Raw genomic sequence first — 16,743 nt, forward strand, 5'->3', positions numbered from 1 at the left:
GCAATCAGGTTGAACACAGTCCCTGTTCCACATGGGACTCACAGTCTACGTAAAAGGAAGAATAGTTATTTCACCCCCATTTTACAGTTGAGGAAACTGAGGCATGGAGAAGTTAAGTGGCTTGCCCAAGGTCACACAGCAAGAAAGTGGCAGAGCCGGGATTAGAATTCAGGTCCTCTGACTCTCAGTCCATGCTCTTTCCACTAAGTCATATGTGTTACACAAATGATTTCTGATTATAGAGGATAATTTAGATCAGATAAGGGATAATGAAAGAGTATCACCTTCAGTCCTTCACAAGTTACCAATTTTCAATAGTACATATTTGATGATTTCAAGAAAATAACTCTTACCTGATTCTCCAGCACTAAAATGATCAAATGGATTCCCTTCAGCATCTGGATTTAGTAACACCATTTCATATGGGATATCTTCCAACTCAGAATTATCGTGGTCTTCTTTGCATGTAAACTTGTCCACATAAAACACATACCACGTTTGTGGATATGGAATCTGGGATAAGGTTAGATTATGTTCTGTGTTATTTAAGGCCACTAGGAAAAAAAAGCAAAATGAGAAATAAGCATTTACCAATGAAACAATATCAACTGTTATTTCTTACAAGACAAAGAAATGATGGAAATTGGTTTTATTCTGAAGAATTATTACAAGCAACATTTAAAACCATTTTAAAGCATTTAAACGTATAAAGGATCTTATCCTCTGATGCTCAGGAGAATATTCATTAAATAAATTCTTAAAATTTAGGAAAAAACTATTTCTCTTCAAGGGTATGAATGATAATAACTCATGTTACAAAATAGTTTGGCTATAACAGGCATATTTAATGGTATATCCTTAAAATCTACCATTTCCCCTATCTGTAATTTATTTTCATGTTTTTTTCCCCCTCTCATCTATTAACTCTTTACAGTCTCCACCTTCGCCAACTCCCTTGGAGAACTCATTCGCTCCCACGGCTTCAACTACCATCTATACGCGGATGATTACTAAGTCTACCACTCCAGCCTTGACCACTCTCCTTCTCTGTGTTCCCACATTTCCTCCTGCTTTCAGGACATCTCTACTTGGATGTCTCTCCAACACCTCAAACGATGCGTCCAAAACTTCCCACCCAAAGCCTGTCCTCTCCCTGACTTTCCCACCACCATCTGCCGTCTCACAATCCCGTAATCTTGGCAGAATCCTCGACTCATCTGTCTCATTCAATCCATGTATTCAATCTGTCACTAAAGCCTGTGGGTTCAACCTTCACAATTCTAGAATTCTCCCTTTCCTCTCTATCCAAACTGCTACCACACTGACCAAAGCACTTACATCCCATTTTGACTACTGATTCGGCCTTCTCGCTGACCTGTTTCCTTCCTGTCTTTCCCCACTCCAGTCCATACCTCACTCTGCCATGTGGTTCATTTTTCTAAAACAACATTCAGTCCATGTCTCTCCACTCCTCAAAAAACCGCTAATTGTTGCCCAGCCACTTCTGCATCAAATAGAAACCCCTTATCATTAGCAAAGTATTTAGTTTGCCCCTTCCTACCTCATCTCACTGATTTACCACTAAATTCAGACCACATGCTTAACTCCTCCAGTGCCAACCTACTCACTATAACTTGATCTCATCCTCTTCCCTCTGATCCATTGCCCATAACCTCCCTCTGGCCTGGTACTCCCTTTTCCCTTCATATCTGGCTGACCAGCACTCTCCCCACATTCAAAATACTCCTAAAATCCCATCTTTCCCAAAGGCCTTCCCTGACTAAGCCCTCCTTTTCCCTACTCACCCTCCGTTCCGTTTCGTCTATGTACTTGGATCTGTACCCCTTAAGCACTAGATATTCACTCCACCCTCCTCCCCACAGCACTTATGTATATGCTCTTCCATTTCCCCTCTCTGTAATGTCTGTCTCCTCTTGCAGACGGTGAGCTCTGTATGCTCTGGAAAGCAGGGTGGTCTAGTGGAAAGAGCAGGGCCCTGGGAGTCAGTGGATCTAGTTTCTAGTTCCACCTCCACCACTAATTCCCTGCTGTGTGACCTTCAGCATGTCACTTAACTTCTCTGTGCTTCAGTTTCCTCAACTGTAAAATGGGGATGAAATACCTATTCTCCCTCCTCTTTAGACTGCGAGCTCCCTGTGGGGATTATTATGTCCAACCTGATTATAACTCACATGAACTCCAGCACTTAGAATGGTGCTTAACACATAGTAAGCGCTTAACAAAAATGCCATAAAAAAGCCCAATACAAAAAAACAACTTTGTGGGCAGAGATCTTGCCTACAGATTCTATCATAGTCTACTCTCTCAAGTTCTTAGTACAATCTTCACACAGTAGAGAGTAGAAAGAGTGGATTGTGGACTTGCATGGAGATGGAAATATGCTCTAAAGCTCTCTGGATCAATTGTGGTTATTGAGCGTTTACTGTGTGCAGAACATCGTTCTAAGCAGTATGTAGCAACATGGCCCAGTAGAAGGAATACAAGCCTGGAAGTCAGAGGACCTGGGTTCCTTTGTCCGCTGTGTGACATGGAGCAAATCACTTTTTCTTTTTATGGTATTTGTTAAGTATTATGTGCTAGACACTGTACTAGCGCTGGGGTAGATACACGTAAGTCATGTTGGACATAGTCCATGTCCCACATGGGCCTTTACAGATGAGAAAACTGAGGCCCAAAGAAGTGAAGTGACTTGCCATAGTCACCCTGCAGACAAGTGGCGAAGCTGGGATTAGAACTCAGGTCCTTCTGATTCCAGGTCCATGCTCTATCCATTAGGCAACACTGCTTCTCTTCATTTAACTCCTCTGTGCTTCCGTTACCTCATCTGTAAAATGGGATGAAGACTGTGAGCCCCATGAGGGACAAGGACTGTGTCCAACCTGATTAGCTTGTAAATACTCCAGCATTCAGCATGGAGCCTGGCACATAGTAAGCGCTTAACAAATACCACACACAAAAATAGCTCACCACCAGGGCTACTCTGCCCCTCACTTGGCTCGTGCTACTTCCCAGAGAGGAAGGGCCTCAGGGCTCAAACAAATAAAGAAGAAGGAAAGTAAGTAAAGCCTGCAGTTGCCACAATTTCAGATTCTAGAAAAGTGGGGCTTAGGCTCCTTGCTCAATTGGGTCGTTGACTATGTCATGCAAGGCAACTAAGATAAGTATCAAATCACATGAAAAATAATTATGGCTATCAAGTAGTTTTCTTAGAAGAGTGCTTGACACAGCGCTTAAGTGCCATAATAATAACAGCTACTGCCTGAAAAATTGGTATGAATTAATGCTTCCATTTATGGTTGTATTCCTTTCATATAATAATAATAATGATGGCATTTATTAAGCACCTATTATGTGCAAAGCACTGTTCTAAGAGCTGGGGAGGTTACAAGGTGATCAGGTTGTCCCATGGGGGGCTCACAGTCTTAATCCCCATTTTACAGATGAGGTAACTGAGGCCCAGAGAACTTAAGTGACTTGCCCAAAGTCACACAGGTGACAAGTGGTGTAGACGGGATTTGAACCCATGACCTCTGACTCCAAAGCCCATGCTCTTTCCACTGAGCCGTGCTGCTTCTCAAGGTCTTCATCTAGGTCTTGCTGCCCAATTTTTTTTAGAGGGGCATGGAACTACTCTTCCAAACTTTAACCATCTTTCCCAAACTCTTTGTTCTTAAAAGTCACGGTTTAATCTATTACTTTAGTAGAGGGAAGTGAAAAGGAATAAAATTAACATATGAGAAAAGATTAAAATTCCTAGGACCATTTAGAAGGAAAAAGAAGTGCAATACATATGATGAGGTGCATTAAGAGAACCTAGAAGAAAGCAAGTACACTATAAGCGCCTTTAGTCTCGTAAAATGGGAACGTTAACATAGTAAGGACTCTCTTCCTATCTCAGATGAGTCATTATATTGATAGCTTGAGGTTTAATTAGAAAGTATCTCTGTGCGCCCCGTTTGGACCAGGGACTGTGTCCGATCTGATCATCTTTCTCTACTCCGGTGCTCAGCATGTTACTTGGCACACAATGTTTAATAAGTACTACTATTCCTATTATTATTACTACTATTATGTGCCTGAATGTAGAGAAAATGACTATCAGGGGTAGCCTAGGCTCATGAACGGAAGAGTTGCAAACCAAAACGATCAATCAATCAATCAATCAATCGTATTTATTGAGCGCTTACTATGTGCAGAGCACTGCGATGATGTGTCCAAGAGCTGCAGATTAAAAAGAAATATCTTTAACTGGAATAGTGAGCAGGTGCCAAGAGGTGAGCAAGTGAGGGCTTGGAAAGGGGCTGGGGCTAGGTGGCCCTCGCCTCACTAGTCCTGGCCCATGGGGCTGAAAGGGCTGGAGCAACAGCACAATATAATTCCTACATTACCTACCTTACATCATAAGAAGTAGAGCAAGTAGATGAAGCAGTTTAGCCTAGTGGATAGAGCACGGGCGTGGGAATCAGAAGGTCATGGGTTCTAATCCCTGCTCTGCCACTTGTCTGCTGTGGGGCCTTGGGCAAGTCACTTCACTTCTCTAAGCCTCAGTCTCCTCATCTGTAAAATGGGGATCGAGACTGTGAACCCCACGTGGAGCACGGACTTTGTCCAACCCAGTTTGCTTGGATTCACCCCAGAGCTTAGTACAGTGCCCGGCACGCAGTGAGTGCTGAACAAATACTAGAATCAATTAATTAAGCTCCAGGTGTCTGCTGCAATAAGCATCTTCTTGCTTTAAAGGACGATGATGCAGCCTTTGAAGATGGGAGTTTTCTTTCATTGCCAGAAACAGCCCTTCAGCATGGCTAAGCAAATTCCACCGCCTTTCACAGGGAACATGATGACTTGCTGAAATAGTAGACAATTGTTTTGAGGGGATAGATCCCTGGCAGATGAGCAAATCAGCCACTGGAACATCCCCCTGCTTGTGTTGGACCCATCTTCCTTCATTTTGAGGACACCCGGGGAGAGCTGAGTTGGCTCCAGAAAACCTCTTCTTCCCAAGTTCCAATGAAACAAGGGACATCATTGTCTTGGAGCTGGTTCCTAGTCTCTCAATGAGTGACCCAGGTTGGTGATCTAATGCAGCCAATTGATGACCCTGGTGAGTTGGCAAGGTTCTACATCTCTCAACACATGGGTTGAAAGGAGTGTAAACCTTACCCAAAGAATTTCTCCTCAAGTACAATGTAGTCTGGCAGCTAATGCAGTACTGCTACTGACAAACATCAACAATCCTTATGACTAGTGTACACAACTTTACACTAACCCAGACAAACAAAAAAACCCCCACAGGTGTTTTCTATGCCTGGATTGCAGATCTAGTCTAAAAGCTAATGCCAAAAGCGGTTGGGTTAATTTGAATTATCTATCACAACCTACCAAGTCACAGTGGAACTTGGGAACCAAAATAACTTAGCTTATTAGTAGTAGATAATGGGTTTCTTCATATTTTACTGAAACCATAACACTATCCACTGGGCCTCATAATTTGATTCAAGCAGTGCAAGATATGGCCTGCCCCTCAAAAGAAGTACAGTTTACTTCAGATAAGGGGATGTGTTAGGAAGATCAAATGGTTACCTACCATATTTCACCTCTGGCGTGGAAGCATCCTTGGGTTGCTCTTACTACTAATAATAATTATGGTATTTGTTAATAGCTTATTATTTACCTAGCACTCACTGTATTAAGATACAAGATTACTCGGTTGGACACATTCCCTTGTCCCAAATAGGTGCTCACAATATAAGTAGAAGAGAGTAGGTTTCAAATAGCAATTAAGGCATTTGTTAAGCACTTATTATGTGTGAGGAACTGTACTAAGCTCTGGGGAGATACAAGCAAATCAGGTTGGACACAGTCCCCATCTCACATGGAGCTCACAGTCTCAATTCCCATTTTACAGTTGACAAAACTGAGGCCCAGAGAAGTGACTTGCCCAAGGGCATACAGCAGTCAAGTGGTGAGGCTGGGACAAGAACCCAGAAACTTCTGACTCCCATGCTTGTGCTTTATCCAGTAGGACACGCTGGTCCTGTAAAAAGTCCACTATGCCATCTGTAAAAAGTCCATTTTATAGATGAGGAAACTGAGGCCCAGTTAAATGACTTGTCCAAGATCCCACAGGAGACAAGTGGTGGAGCCGGGATTAGAACTCACATCCTGTGACTTCAAGGTCCGTGGTCTTTCCACTATGGCACGCTGCTTAAACAACTTGAGGAAATACAAAATTTGAGAGTCAATTCTATAAAGGATACTCAGCCTACATGGAACAAGAGTGTCAGCTACTGCTCCAACTCTCTCTGCACACAGTAAGCGCTCAATAAATACGATTGAATGAACCTAACTGCATAATTAACTTCTTCCGTTATCTGCCACATTTTAACATCTTTAACAAGTAGGGATTTGGACATGTATTATATCGGGCCTGTCTGGTTTTTAAGCTGCCTCCATCCAGCTTGATCTTTCCAAAACCTTCATTCAAGGAGGGTGACCTCTGTCATGATTTCTGTCCACCAGGCTTATAGATGTGCTGCAGGGATCTCTCAAAAGTTGCTTTCTTGGCTCTCCTGCCAGATCCATGACTTTAAATTCAGGTGGTCTTCCCAAAACCCCTCCAAATTTTCCTTGCCTCAGAGTTCCCCTATGCTTCTGACAACCTCTGGCAGCTCTCTTGGGGGTCTAGAAATTTGGAAGCTATTGGTAGACAGCACTACTGACCAAACACCGTGGCCTAATGGAAAGAGTATGGGCCTTGGGCAAGTCACTTAACTTCACCATGCCTCAGTTTCTTCACCTGAAAAATGGGGATTCATGACCTGTTTTCCTGCTATAGACTGTGAGCCCCAAGTAGGACAGGGTGGTGTTCAATCTGATTATCTTTTATCTACCCCAGCACTTAGTGTGGTGCTTGGCACATAATAATAATAATAATAATAATGGCATTTATTAAGCGCTTACTATGTGCAAAGCACTGTTCTAAGCGCTGGGGAGGGTACAAGGAGATCAGGTTGTCCCCCAGGGGGCTCATAGTCTTAATCTCCATTTTACAGATGAGGTAACTGAGGCACGGAGAAGTTAAGTGACTTGCCCAAGTCACACAGCTGACAATTGGCGGAGCCGGGATTTGAACCCATGATCTCTGACTCCACAGCCTGTGCTCTTTCCATTGAGCCACACTGCTCAAAGTGAGTGCTTAACAAACAAAACAATTAATATTATTACTAGTTCATCTTTTAGGAAATGGATTGGGCTAGAAAAAAAGGAAAGGAAGAAACAGAAATCTGGTGGTCACTTAAGCCATGTTCCTTAACATAGGGCTCTAAATCTGAGCCTGGGACGAGCACCTATCCATTCATTCAATTATATTTACTGTGTGCAAAGCACTGTACTAAACACTTGGGAGAGTACAACAGACATATTCCTGCTCCCAACGAGCTCAGTCTACTGGGATAATTATGGTATTTGTTAAACGCTTACTGTGTGCACCAGGGACCGTTCCAAGTGCTGGAGTAGAAACAAGGTAATCAGGTTGGACACAGTTCATATCCCACGTAGGGCTCACAGTATTAATCATTTTACAGATGAGGTAACTGAGGCACAGAGAAGTGAAGTGACTTGGCCAAGTTCACACAGCAGACAAGTGGCAGAACAAGGATTAGAACCTAGACTAGCTTTCTTCCATTAGGCAACACAGAATTTTCCATCACTGGAGGAAAATGAACATCGGAAAAGTGAACATCCCCACAGTAACTGCTTTGGTGTTTTCTGCTTTCATTAGTTAACTAATGCAGTACATCTACATTGCAAAGGATGTGATCTGTGGAGAGGCTTGACTCCTAAACTTCATTATTGGAGAATTTAGATGCTGTAACTGTACTTAGCATAAAGGAATTCAGTTTTATGACTGTAGACTGCAAGTCTGTTAAGAAACATTAGTTTTGTTGGGGTGATTTAAGAAGATGATGTTGAAAGTCTGAAGAGAGAACATTAAAAGAGAATGATTTCTAGACCACTGAAGGCTAAATTTAAAAAAATTGTCACTATCAAGGAATACAATTTCATAATTATAACAGCTTTCTTAAACCTATCATCTGGCAAATGTGTAACAAATATATTTCCCTTGTAATAATAATAATAATAATAATAATTATGGTATTTGTTAAGTGCTTATTATGTCCCAGGCACTGTACTAAGTGCTGAGGTGGATAGATATGGTGTGAGAAAACAATAACAAAAATGAACTCACCTGTCAGCTGAGCTTTGGAAAATTTTTCTGTGCAGCTGTAATCCTGGGTACTTTCCTGCAGCATGAACCATTCCTGTGCTTGGAATAGGTAAAGTTTAGCTTCTTTTCCAACAGCTGTTGCTATGTTGTTGATTCTGACACACAGAAGAGGATGGTCACCTTGATATTTAAAAAAAAAAAGATATCAACTAGTTTGGTTGCAAATGCTAATGAAAGATACAGCTTGGAATAGGTAAAGTTTAGCTTCTTTTACAACAGCTGTTGTTTTGTTATTGATTCTGACACACAACAGGATGATCACCTTGATATTTAAAAAATAAAAAGATATCAACTAATTTGGTTACAAATGCTAATGAAAGCTACAGTAGGATATGCAAATTGAATCACAGCTGGGACAAACACTTTTGGCCTTACTCTTTAATACAAATGAACGTTTATATGAATCAATTTGTAGTATTTACTGAGCACTCCCTATGTGCAGAGCACTTGGGAGAGTACAACAGAATTAGCAGACATGTTCCCTGCCCATTCACAATTGTACAGCAGGCCTTTTATTGTTCTTATGTTGGCAACAAAAAGGGGAATTTCCCTGCAAAATGCTTTTTACTCCATTCAAGTTTTGCATTTTTTTCTTATAAGGTCTGATGAATTTTTGATTAAATAGTCCACAATGCAAAATACAGTCTTCCAATGGGCCACGAGTGGCTAAGAGCACCGTGAGTCATTGTTAAGTGCCAATCTGCTGCTGGAGATGCTCTTTGGGTGCCTCATTCAAAATTTCCTGTGGCTCAAAGGACCTGTTATTCTGAGTCGTGGGGAGAGACTAACTATTAAGGGAGCCCTATTCTCAGATCCCTGTCTCTTCTAGAGTGAAATCTGAGGAATGGGCAACAACGATATTTATTGAGCACTTTGAGGGAACTATACTAAGTGCACATGTGAGTGCAATACAGTTGGGAGACACAAACCTTGCTCTTGAGGAATTTACAGTCTAATTGGGGAGACAGACATTAAAAGAAATTATGACTACGGGAAGCAACTAAATATAATGATACCTACATGCGTGCTGTGGGGCATGGGAAGGAGGGCCTATATCTACAAGCTGCTTTCTCCCTAGGTCTTGGCAGGCTTGAAAGCTAGGATTATTGGAAATCAGAGACACCACGCAGGTTCCAATTGCACTTACTACCAAGATCTTCCATGCCAAGCAAATTCATGCTACCCGTGGAATGATTATTTTAGGTATACCAACTCTGCTTCAGAATCTGTTTTTTCTACACTGAGTTGGAGAAAATGATTCTGGCCTAGAGTCAACTGTGGAATTGAGAAATTGGAAACCCTTAAGTCTGAATTATCAAGGATATATGGTTTCAAATGGCCTGCTTATAGAGCTATAGACAAATATTCAAGCAGGAAGGCAGTCAATCCAGGTGCATAGAGATAAGGTAAAAAGAATACAGATCTGGGAAGCAGGAGTTGTGGGTTCTAGTCCCAATTCTACAGCTGGAGGCAGCTTACTTAATCTTGCTGGGCTTGAGTTTTCTCATCTGTAAAATGGAAATAATAACTGCCTCTCCCCATCTCTGATATTGTGAGGTAAAATGAGCTCACTAATATGAAAGTGCTTTAGAAAAATGAATGTGTCATTATTGAAGGCCAAAGACTATACTACGCTTTGATGCACATATAGCAATGGACATGATTCTTCCCTCCAGAACCCACAATATGTCAGAAAGCGGGTGTGAGTGCTGTTTGAGATGTCCACATCTCCACATCACCCCAAACTTCTACAGAACTGCATAGTTTACCTAGCTGTTGGCTCATTTTTTAATAGGATCTGTTAAGCGCTTACTATGTGTCAAGCACTGTTCTAAGCACTGGGGTAGAAACAAGTGAATCAGGTGGGACACAGCCCTTCTCCCACATGACGCTCACAATCTTGTTCTGGATCTAGCCCTTGTCACACTCAATCAATCAATCAATCGTATTTATTGAGCGCTTACTATGTGCAGAGCGCTTACTATGTGCAGAGCACTCCTTCAGTCCTTTCCAGACCCAATGCTTAGTCCAATGTTAAACCCGGCAAAGTCAGACACTCCAACGGTAAGAGGTGGCTGCCAGTGGAATGGAATAAAAACATGTTTAATTACCCTTTCTATCTCCATTTCTTTGTGCCATTTGGGTTATAAGACAGAAGGCAACAAAATTAACATGGAAAAAACTACAAACCTGTTCATGTAATGAACGCAGAAGTTCAAAATCAGTGAAAGGGGCTGAAGAATTTGATCCAAACAGCCAGTTTTAATTAATAACTATAATCACTCCTCTATCAACTATAGTTATCTGGGAATCCCTTGAAAACAGACTACTTATCTTCAATATTCTCTGGCAGTCTATATATACTTTTTTTAAAAAATATAATTTCACATTTTATATTTCATTATCAATAGTCTAATAGTCTAATTAGTTATAACCCAATTGACTTTTAGGATATTGATTATGAAACAGAAAATGTGAAACTCTATTTACACTATATACGCACACAAATTCCATATTCCATTTGTGGAAACGCTAGCCTTTATGGGAGATGAGTATGGTATAAATCTCCAGTACTGTTCCTAATATCTGCTTTCACCTTGTGGCCGGCATATTTACAGATTTCTAAATAATTCACTAGTATTTACCTGAATTTTGCCAATGCAGTAAAAGCAAAAATAGAGCCTTTGAATGAACGGTATAATTAGCAGAACTGTGACTGCTACCTCTGACGGAGGGTTAAACCTTTTCCCTGGACTCCCTCCTTAACCTCATTAAACCACATCTCTCCTTACAAACCCCTCCCTAAAATGTTACCTCAATACAGTATTCCCTGATTCATTCCCTTCCTGGTCAGTCACTTCAGAATCTAACTATTTATCTGTTTATTTTTTTATCATCAAAGGAATAGTGAGTGCTTTCTGTGTACAGAACACTGTACTAAGTGTTTGGGAAAAGTACAATTTGTGTCTATTATTTATTTACTATCACTTTATTGTTTGTTCATTGTTTTCTCGGCCATATCCCCTATTTAATTGTAAGCACCTTGGGAATGGGTTTCCCATTGACTGATTGATCAACTGATTGATTTGTCTTGTATTTCTTCATGAGCCTCATTCTGGGCTAGGCACATAGTTAAGTGCTCAAAACATACTGTTCGGTGTGAGACAAATGCAGATGCAGGCCTCTTTATTGTTATTTTTATCCACATGATTCAAGAACTGATCAACAAATGAACAAATTCATTTACCTTAGCTAAGAAAAATGCTGAAACTGGCCATGCTTATTCTGAACTTAACTTCTTAGCAGGACTAGTGGAAATAGCCAAATTACTATTTGAAATGATTGGGAGAGTGTCTACAGTTCTAAATATATTCCCCCGGCCCCCCACCGGCCCCGGGCCCTCAGGCTCAGACCTCAAATGATAATGATGGTAGTTAAGCGCTTACTACTGCCCAGCACTGGTCTAAGCGCTGGGGGAGGTACAAGGTAATCAGGTTGTCCCACGTGGGGCTCACAGTCTTTATCCCCATTTTCCAGATGGGGCAACTGAGGCCCAGAGAACTGAAGTGACTTGCCCAAAGTCACACAGCCGACAAGTGGCGGAATCGGCATTTGAACCCATGACCTCTGACTCCAAAGCCCGGGCTCTTTCCACTGAGCCACGCTGATTCTCAAACCTTTCGGATCCCAGGTTCCTCCCACGGTATTGATTGGTATTGGCATTTACTGCCCGCTTACCACGTGCAGAGCACTGTACTGAGCAAGCACGGGAGACAAGCAGCGTGGCTCAGTGGAAAGAGCACAGGCTCAGGAGTCAGAGGTCATGGGTTCAAATCCCGGCTCTGCCGCTTGTCAGCTGTGTGACTTTGGGCAAGTCACATAACTTCTCCGGGCCTCAGTGACCTCATCTGTAAAATGGGGATGAAGACTGGGAGCCCCACGTGGGACAACCTGATTACCTTGTATCCCCCCAGCGCTTAGAACAATCAATCAATCAATCGTATTTATTGAGCGCTTACTGTGTGCAGAGCACTGTACTAAGCGCTTGGGAAGTACAAGTTGCCAACATATAGAGACAGTAGTGCTTCGCACGTAGTAAGCGCTTAACAAATGGCATCATTACTATTATTACTACAGTATAACAGAATTAGAGGACGCGTTCCCCGCCCATAACGAGCCTACAGTCGGGATGGGGATGGGAGGGACGTCAGGGTGAGCAGGTTCACGGGGGATGTTGGGCTCACACCGTCCCCGCTCTGCACAAGGTAAGCGCTCACTAATAGTAATAATAATGATGGCATTTATTAAGCATAGCGTGGCTCAATGGAAAGAGCTCAGGCTTGGGAGTCAGAGGTCATGGGTTCAAATCCTGGCTCCGCCGCTTGTCAGCTGTGTGACCTTGGGCCAGTCATGCGTTCAAATCCCGGCCCTGCCAATTGTCAGCTGTGTGACTTTGGGTAAGTCACTTAATTTCCCTGTGCCTCAGTTACCTCATCTGTAAAATGGGGATTAAGACTCTGAGCCCCGCGTGGGTCAACCTGATCACTTTGTATTCATTCATTCAATCGTATTTATTGAGCACTTACTGTGTGCAGAGCACTGTACTAAGCACTTGGGAAGTACAAGTCGGCAACGTATAGGGACGGTCCCTACCCAACAACGGGCTGTAGCCTCCCCAGCGCTTAGAACAGTGCTTTGCACATAGTAAGCACTTAACAAATGCTATCATTATTATTATTATTATGTGCAAAGCACTGTTCTAAGCGCTGGGGAGGTTACAAGGTGATCAGGTTGTCCCACGGGGGGCTCACAGTCTTCATCCCCATTTGACAGATAGGGGAACTGAGGCACAGAGAAGATAAGGCTACTAATTGATTACTCCGTTTCCCAGGCTCCGGGGAGGAGAGATGAGCCCGTTTCTGGACCGTCGCTGGATGTTGCAGACTTTTACCTCCCAGCGCTTAGTACAGTGTTCTGCGCACAGTAAGCGCTCAATAAATACGGTTGAAGGGATGAGTGAGGGATGAGTAGGGGGGCGGAAGCTGGGAGCACAAGGACGATGATGATGATGATAATGGCATTTGTTAAGCTCTTACTATGTGCAAAGCACTGTTCTAAGCGCTGGGGAGGATACAAAGTGATCAGATTGTCCCACGTGGGGCTCACGGTCTTAATTCCCATTTTACAGATGACGTAACTGAGGCACAGGGAAGTTGACTTGCCCAAAGTCACACAGCTGACAAGTCTCTAGATGTTGCCGACTTGTACCTCCCAAGCGCTTAGTACAGTGTTCTGCACACAGTAAGCGCTCAGTAAATACGGTTGAAGGGATGAGTGAGGGATGAGCAGGGGGGCGGGGCGGGGGCTGGGCGCACAAGGACGATGATGATGATGATAATGGCATTTGTTAAGCTCTTACTATGTGCAAAGCACTGTTCTAAGCGCTGGGGAGGTTACAAAGTGATCAGATTGTCCCACGTGGGGCTCACAGTCTTAATTTCCATTTTACAGATGACGTAACTGAGGCACAGGGAAGTGAAGTGACTTGCCCAAAGTCACACAGCTGACAATTGGCAGGGCCGGGATTTGAACGCATGACCTCTGACTCCCAAGCCACTTTCCACTGAGCCAGGATGGGGCCCACGCCCGTTGTTGGTTAGGGACCATCACTGGATGTTGCCGACTTGTATTTCCCAAGCGCCTAGTCCAGTGCTCTGCCCACAGTAAGCGCTCAATAAATACGACTGAATGAATGAATATTATTATTATATTAACAAAATAAAATAAATAGAATAAATATGTACAAATAAAATAAATGGAGTAATAAATACGTACAAACATATACAGGTGCTGTGGGGAGGGGGAGGAGGTAAGGCAGGGGGGACGGGAAGGGGAAGGAGGGCTACTGAGAGCTCACCTCCTCCAGGAGGCCTTCCCAGACTGAGCCCCCTCTTTCCTCTCCCCCTCCTTCCCCTCTCCAACCCCCCCAGCCTTACCTCCTTCCCTTCCCCACAGCACCTGTATATATGTGGCTTAATAATAATAATGATGATGGCATTTATTAAGCGCTTACTATGTGCAAAGCACTGTTCTAAGCACTGGGGAGTTTACAAGGTGATCAGGTTGTCCCACCGGGGGCTCACAGTCTTCATCCCCATTTTCCAGATGAGGTCACTGAGGCCCAGAGGAGTGACTTAATAATAGTGATGGCATTTATTAAGTGCTTACTATGTGCAAAGCACTATTCTAAGCGCTGGGAGGATATTAGGTGATCAGTTTGTCCCACGGGGGGCTCACAGTCTTCATCCCCATTTTACAGATGAGGCCACTGAGGCCCAGAGAAGTGACTTAATAATTATAATAACGATGGTGTTTATTAAGCGCTTACTATTCATTCATTCAATCGTGTTTATTGAGCACTTACTGTGTGCAGAGCACTGTACTAAGCGCTTGGGAAGTACAAGTTGGCAACATATAGAGACGGTCCCTACCCAACAGTGGGTTCACAGTCTATGTGTAAAGCACTATTCTAAGCGCTGGGGAGTTTACAAGGTGATCAGGTTGTCCCACAGGGGGCTCACAGTCTTCATCCCCATTTTCCAGGTGAGGTCACTGAGGCCCAGAGAAGTGACTTAATAATAGTGATGGCATCTATTAAGCGCTTACTATGTACAAAGCACTGTTCTAAGCACTGGGGAGTTTACAAGGTGATCAGGTTGTCCCACCGGGGGCTCACAGTCTTCATCCCCATTTTCCAGATGAGGTCACTGAGGCCCAGAGGAGTGACTTAATAATAGTGATGGCATTTATTAAGCGCTTACTATGTGCAAAGCACTATTCTAAGCGCTGGGAGGATATTAGGTGATCAGTTTGTCCCACGGGGGGCTCACAGTCTTCATCCCCATTTTACAGATGAGGCCACTGAGGCCCAGAGGAGTGACTTAATAATTATAATAACGATGGTGTTTATTAAGCGCTTACTATTCATTCATTCAATCGTGTTTATTGAGCACTTACTGTGTGCAGAGCACTGTACTAAGCGCTTGGGAAGTACAAGTTGGCAACATATAGAGACGGTCCCTACCCAACAGTGGGTTCACAGTCTATGTGTAAAGCACTATTCTAAGCGCTGGGGAGTTTACAAGGTGATCAGGTTGTCCCACAGGGGGCTCACAGTCTTCATCCCCATTTTCCAGGTGAGGTCACTGAGGCCCAGAGAAGTGACTTAATAATAGTGATGGCATCTATTAAGCGCTTACTATGTACAAAGCACTGTTCTAAGCGCTGGGGAGGATACTAGGTGATCAGGTTGTCCCACGGGGGGCTCACAGTCTTCATCCCCTGTATATATGTATATATGTTTGTACATATTTATTACTCTATTTATTTATTTATCTTACTTGTACATATCTATTCTATTTATTTTATTTTGTTATTATGTTTGGTTTTGTTCTCTGTCTCCCCCTTTTAGACTGTGAACCCACTGTTGGGTAGGGACTGTCTCTATATGTTGCCGACTTGTACTTCTCAAGCGCTTAGTACAGTGCTCTGCACACAGTAAGTGCTCAATAAATACGATTGATTGATTGATTATCCGCTTGTTATTCTAAGCGCTTGCCGACTTGTTCTTCCCAAGCGCTTCCCAGTGCTCTGCACACAGTAAGCGCTCAATAAATACGATTGATTGATTATCCGCTTATTATTCTAAGCGCTTGGGAAGTCCAAGTTGGCAACATCTAGAGACGGTCCCTACCCACCGGTGGGCTCACAGTCTAGAAGAGGGAGAGAACAAAACAAAACATATTAACAAGCCCCTTCCTTCCTCTCCCTCTCGTCCTCCTCTCCATCCCCCCATCTTACCTCCTTCCCTTCCCCACAGCACCTGTATACATGTTTGTACATATTTATTACTCTATTTATTTATCTTGTACCTATCTATTCTATTTATTTTATTTTGTTAGTATGTTTGGCTTTGTTCTCTGTCTCCCCCTTCTAGACTGTGAGCCCACTGATGGGTAGGGACTGTCTCTATATGTTGCCAACTTGTACTTCCCAAGCGCTTAGTACAGTGCTCTGCACACAGTAAGTGCTCAATAAATACGATTGAGTGATTGATTATCCGCTTATTCTAAGCGCTTGCCGACTCGTACTTCCCAAGCGCTTAGTCCAGTGCTCTGCACACAGTAAGCGCTCAATAAATACGATTGATTGATTATCCGCTTATTATTCTAAGCGCTTGGGAAGTCCAAGTTGGCAACATCTAGAGACGGTCCCTACCCACCGGTGGGCTCACAGTCTAGAAGAGGGAGAGAACAAAACAAAACATATTAACAAGCCCCTTCCTTCCTCTCCCTCTCGTCCTCCTCTCCATCCCCCCATCTTACCTCCTTCCCTTCCCCACAGCACCTGTATACATGTTTGTACATATTTAT

General features: G+C 43.1%; 1 protein-coding gene across 1 annotated transcript in view; it reads right to left on the minus strand.

Moving 5' to 3' along the window:
* GPR180 (G protein-coupled receptor 180) overlaps positions 1-16,743 on the minus strand; it is a 38,665-nt gene that overhangs the window by 21,012 nt on the left and 910 nt on the right. Inside the window, exons 2-3 of the mRNA XM_038759541.1 lie at positions 8,273-8,431; positions 354-554 (exon numbers count right to left, since the gene is read on the minus strand). Coding sequence (XP_038615469.1) covers positions 354-554; positions 8,273-8,431 — 360 coding nt within the window. The remainder of the gene's footprint in view (positions 1-353; positions 555-8,272; positions 8,432-16,743) is intronic.

This window comes from Tachyglossus aculeatus, chromosome 17 (assembly GCF_015852505.1).
Source record: "Tachyglossus aculeatus isolate mTacAcu1 chromosome 17, mTacAcu1.pri, whole genome shotgun sequence".
Taxonomy (NCBI): Eukaryota; Metazoa; Chordata; class Mammalia; order Monotremata; family Tachyglossidae; genus Tachyglossus; species Tachyglossus aculeatus.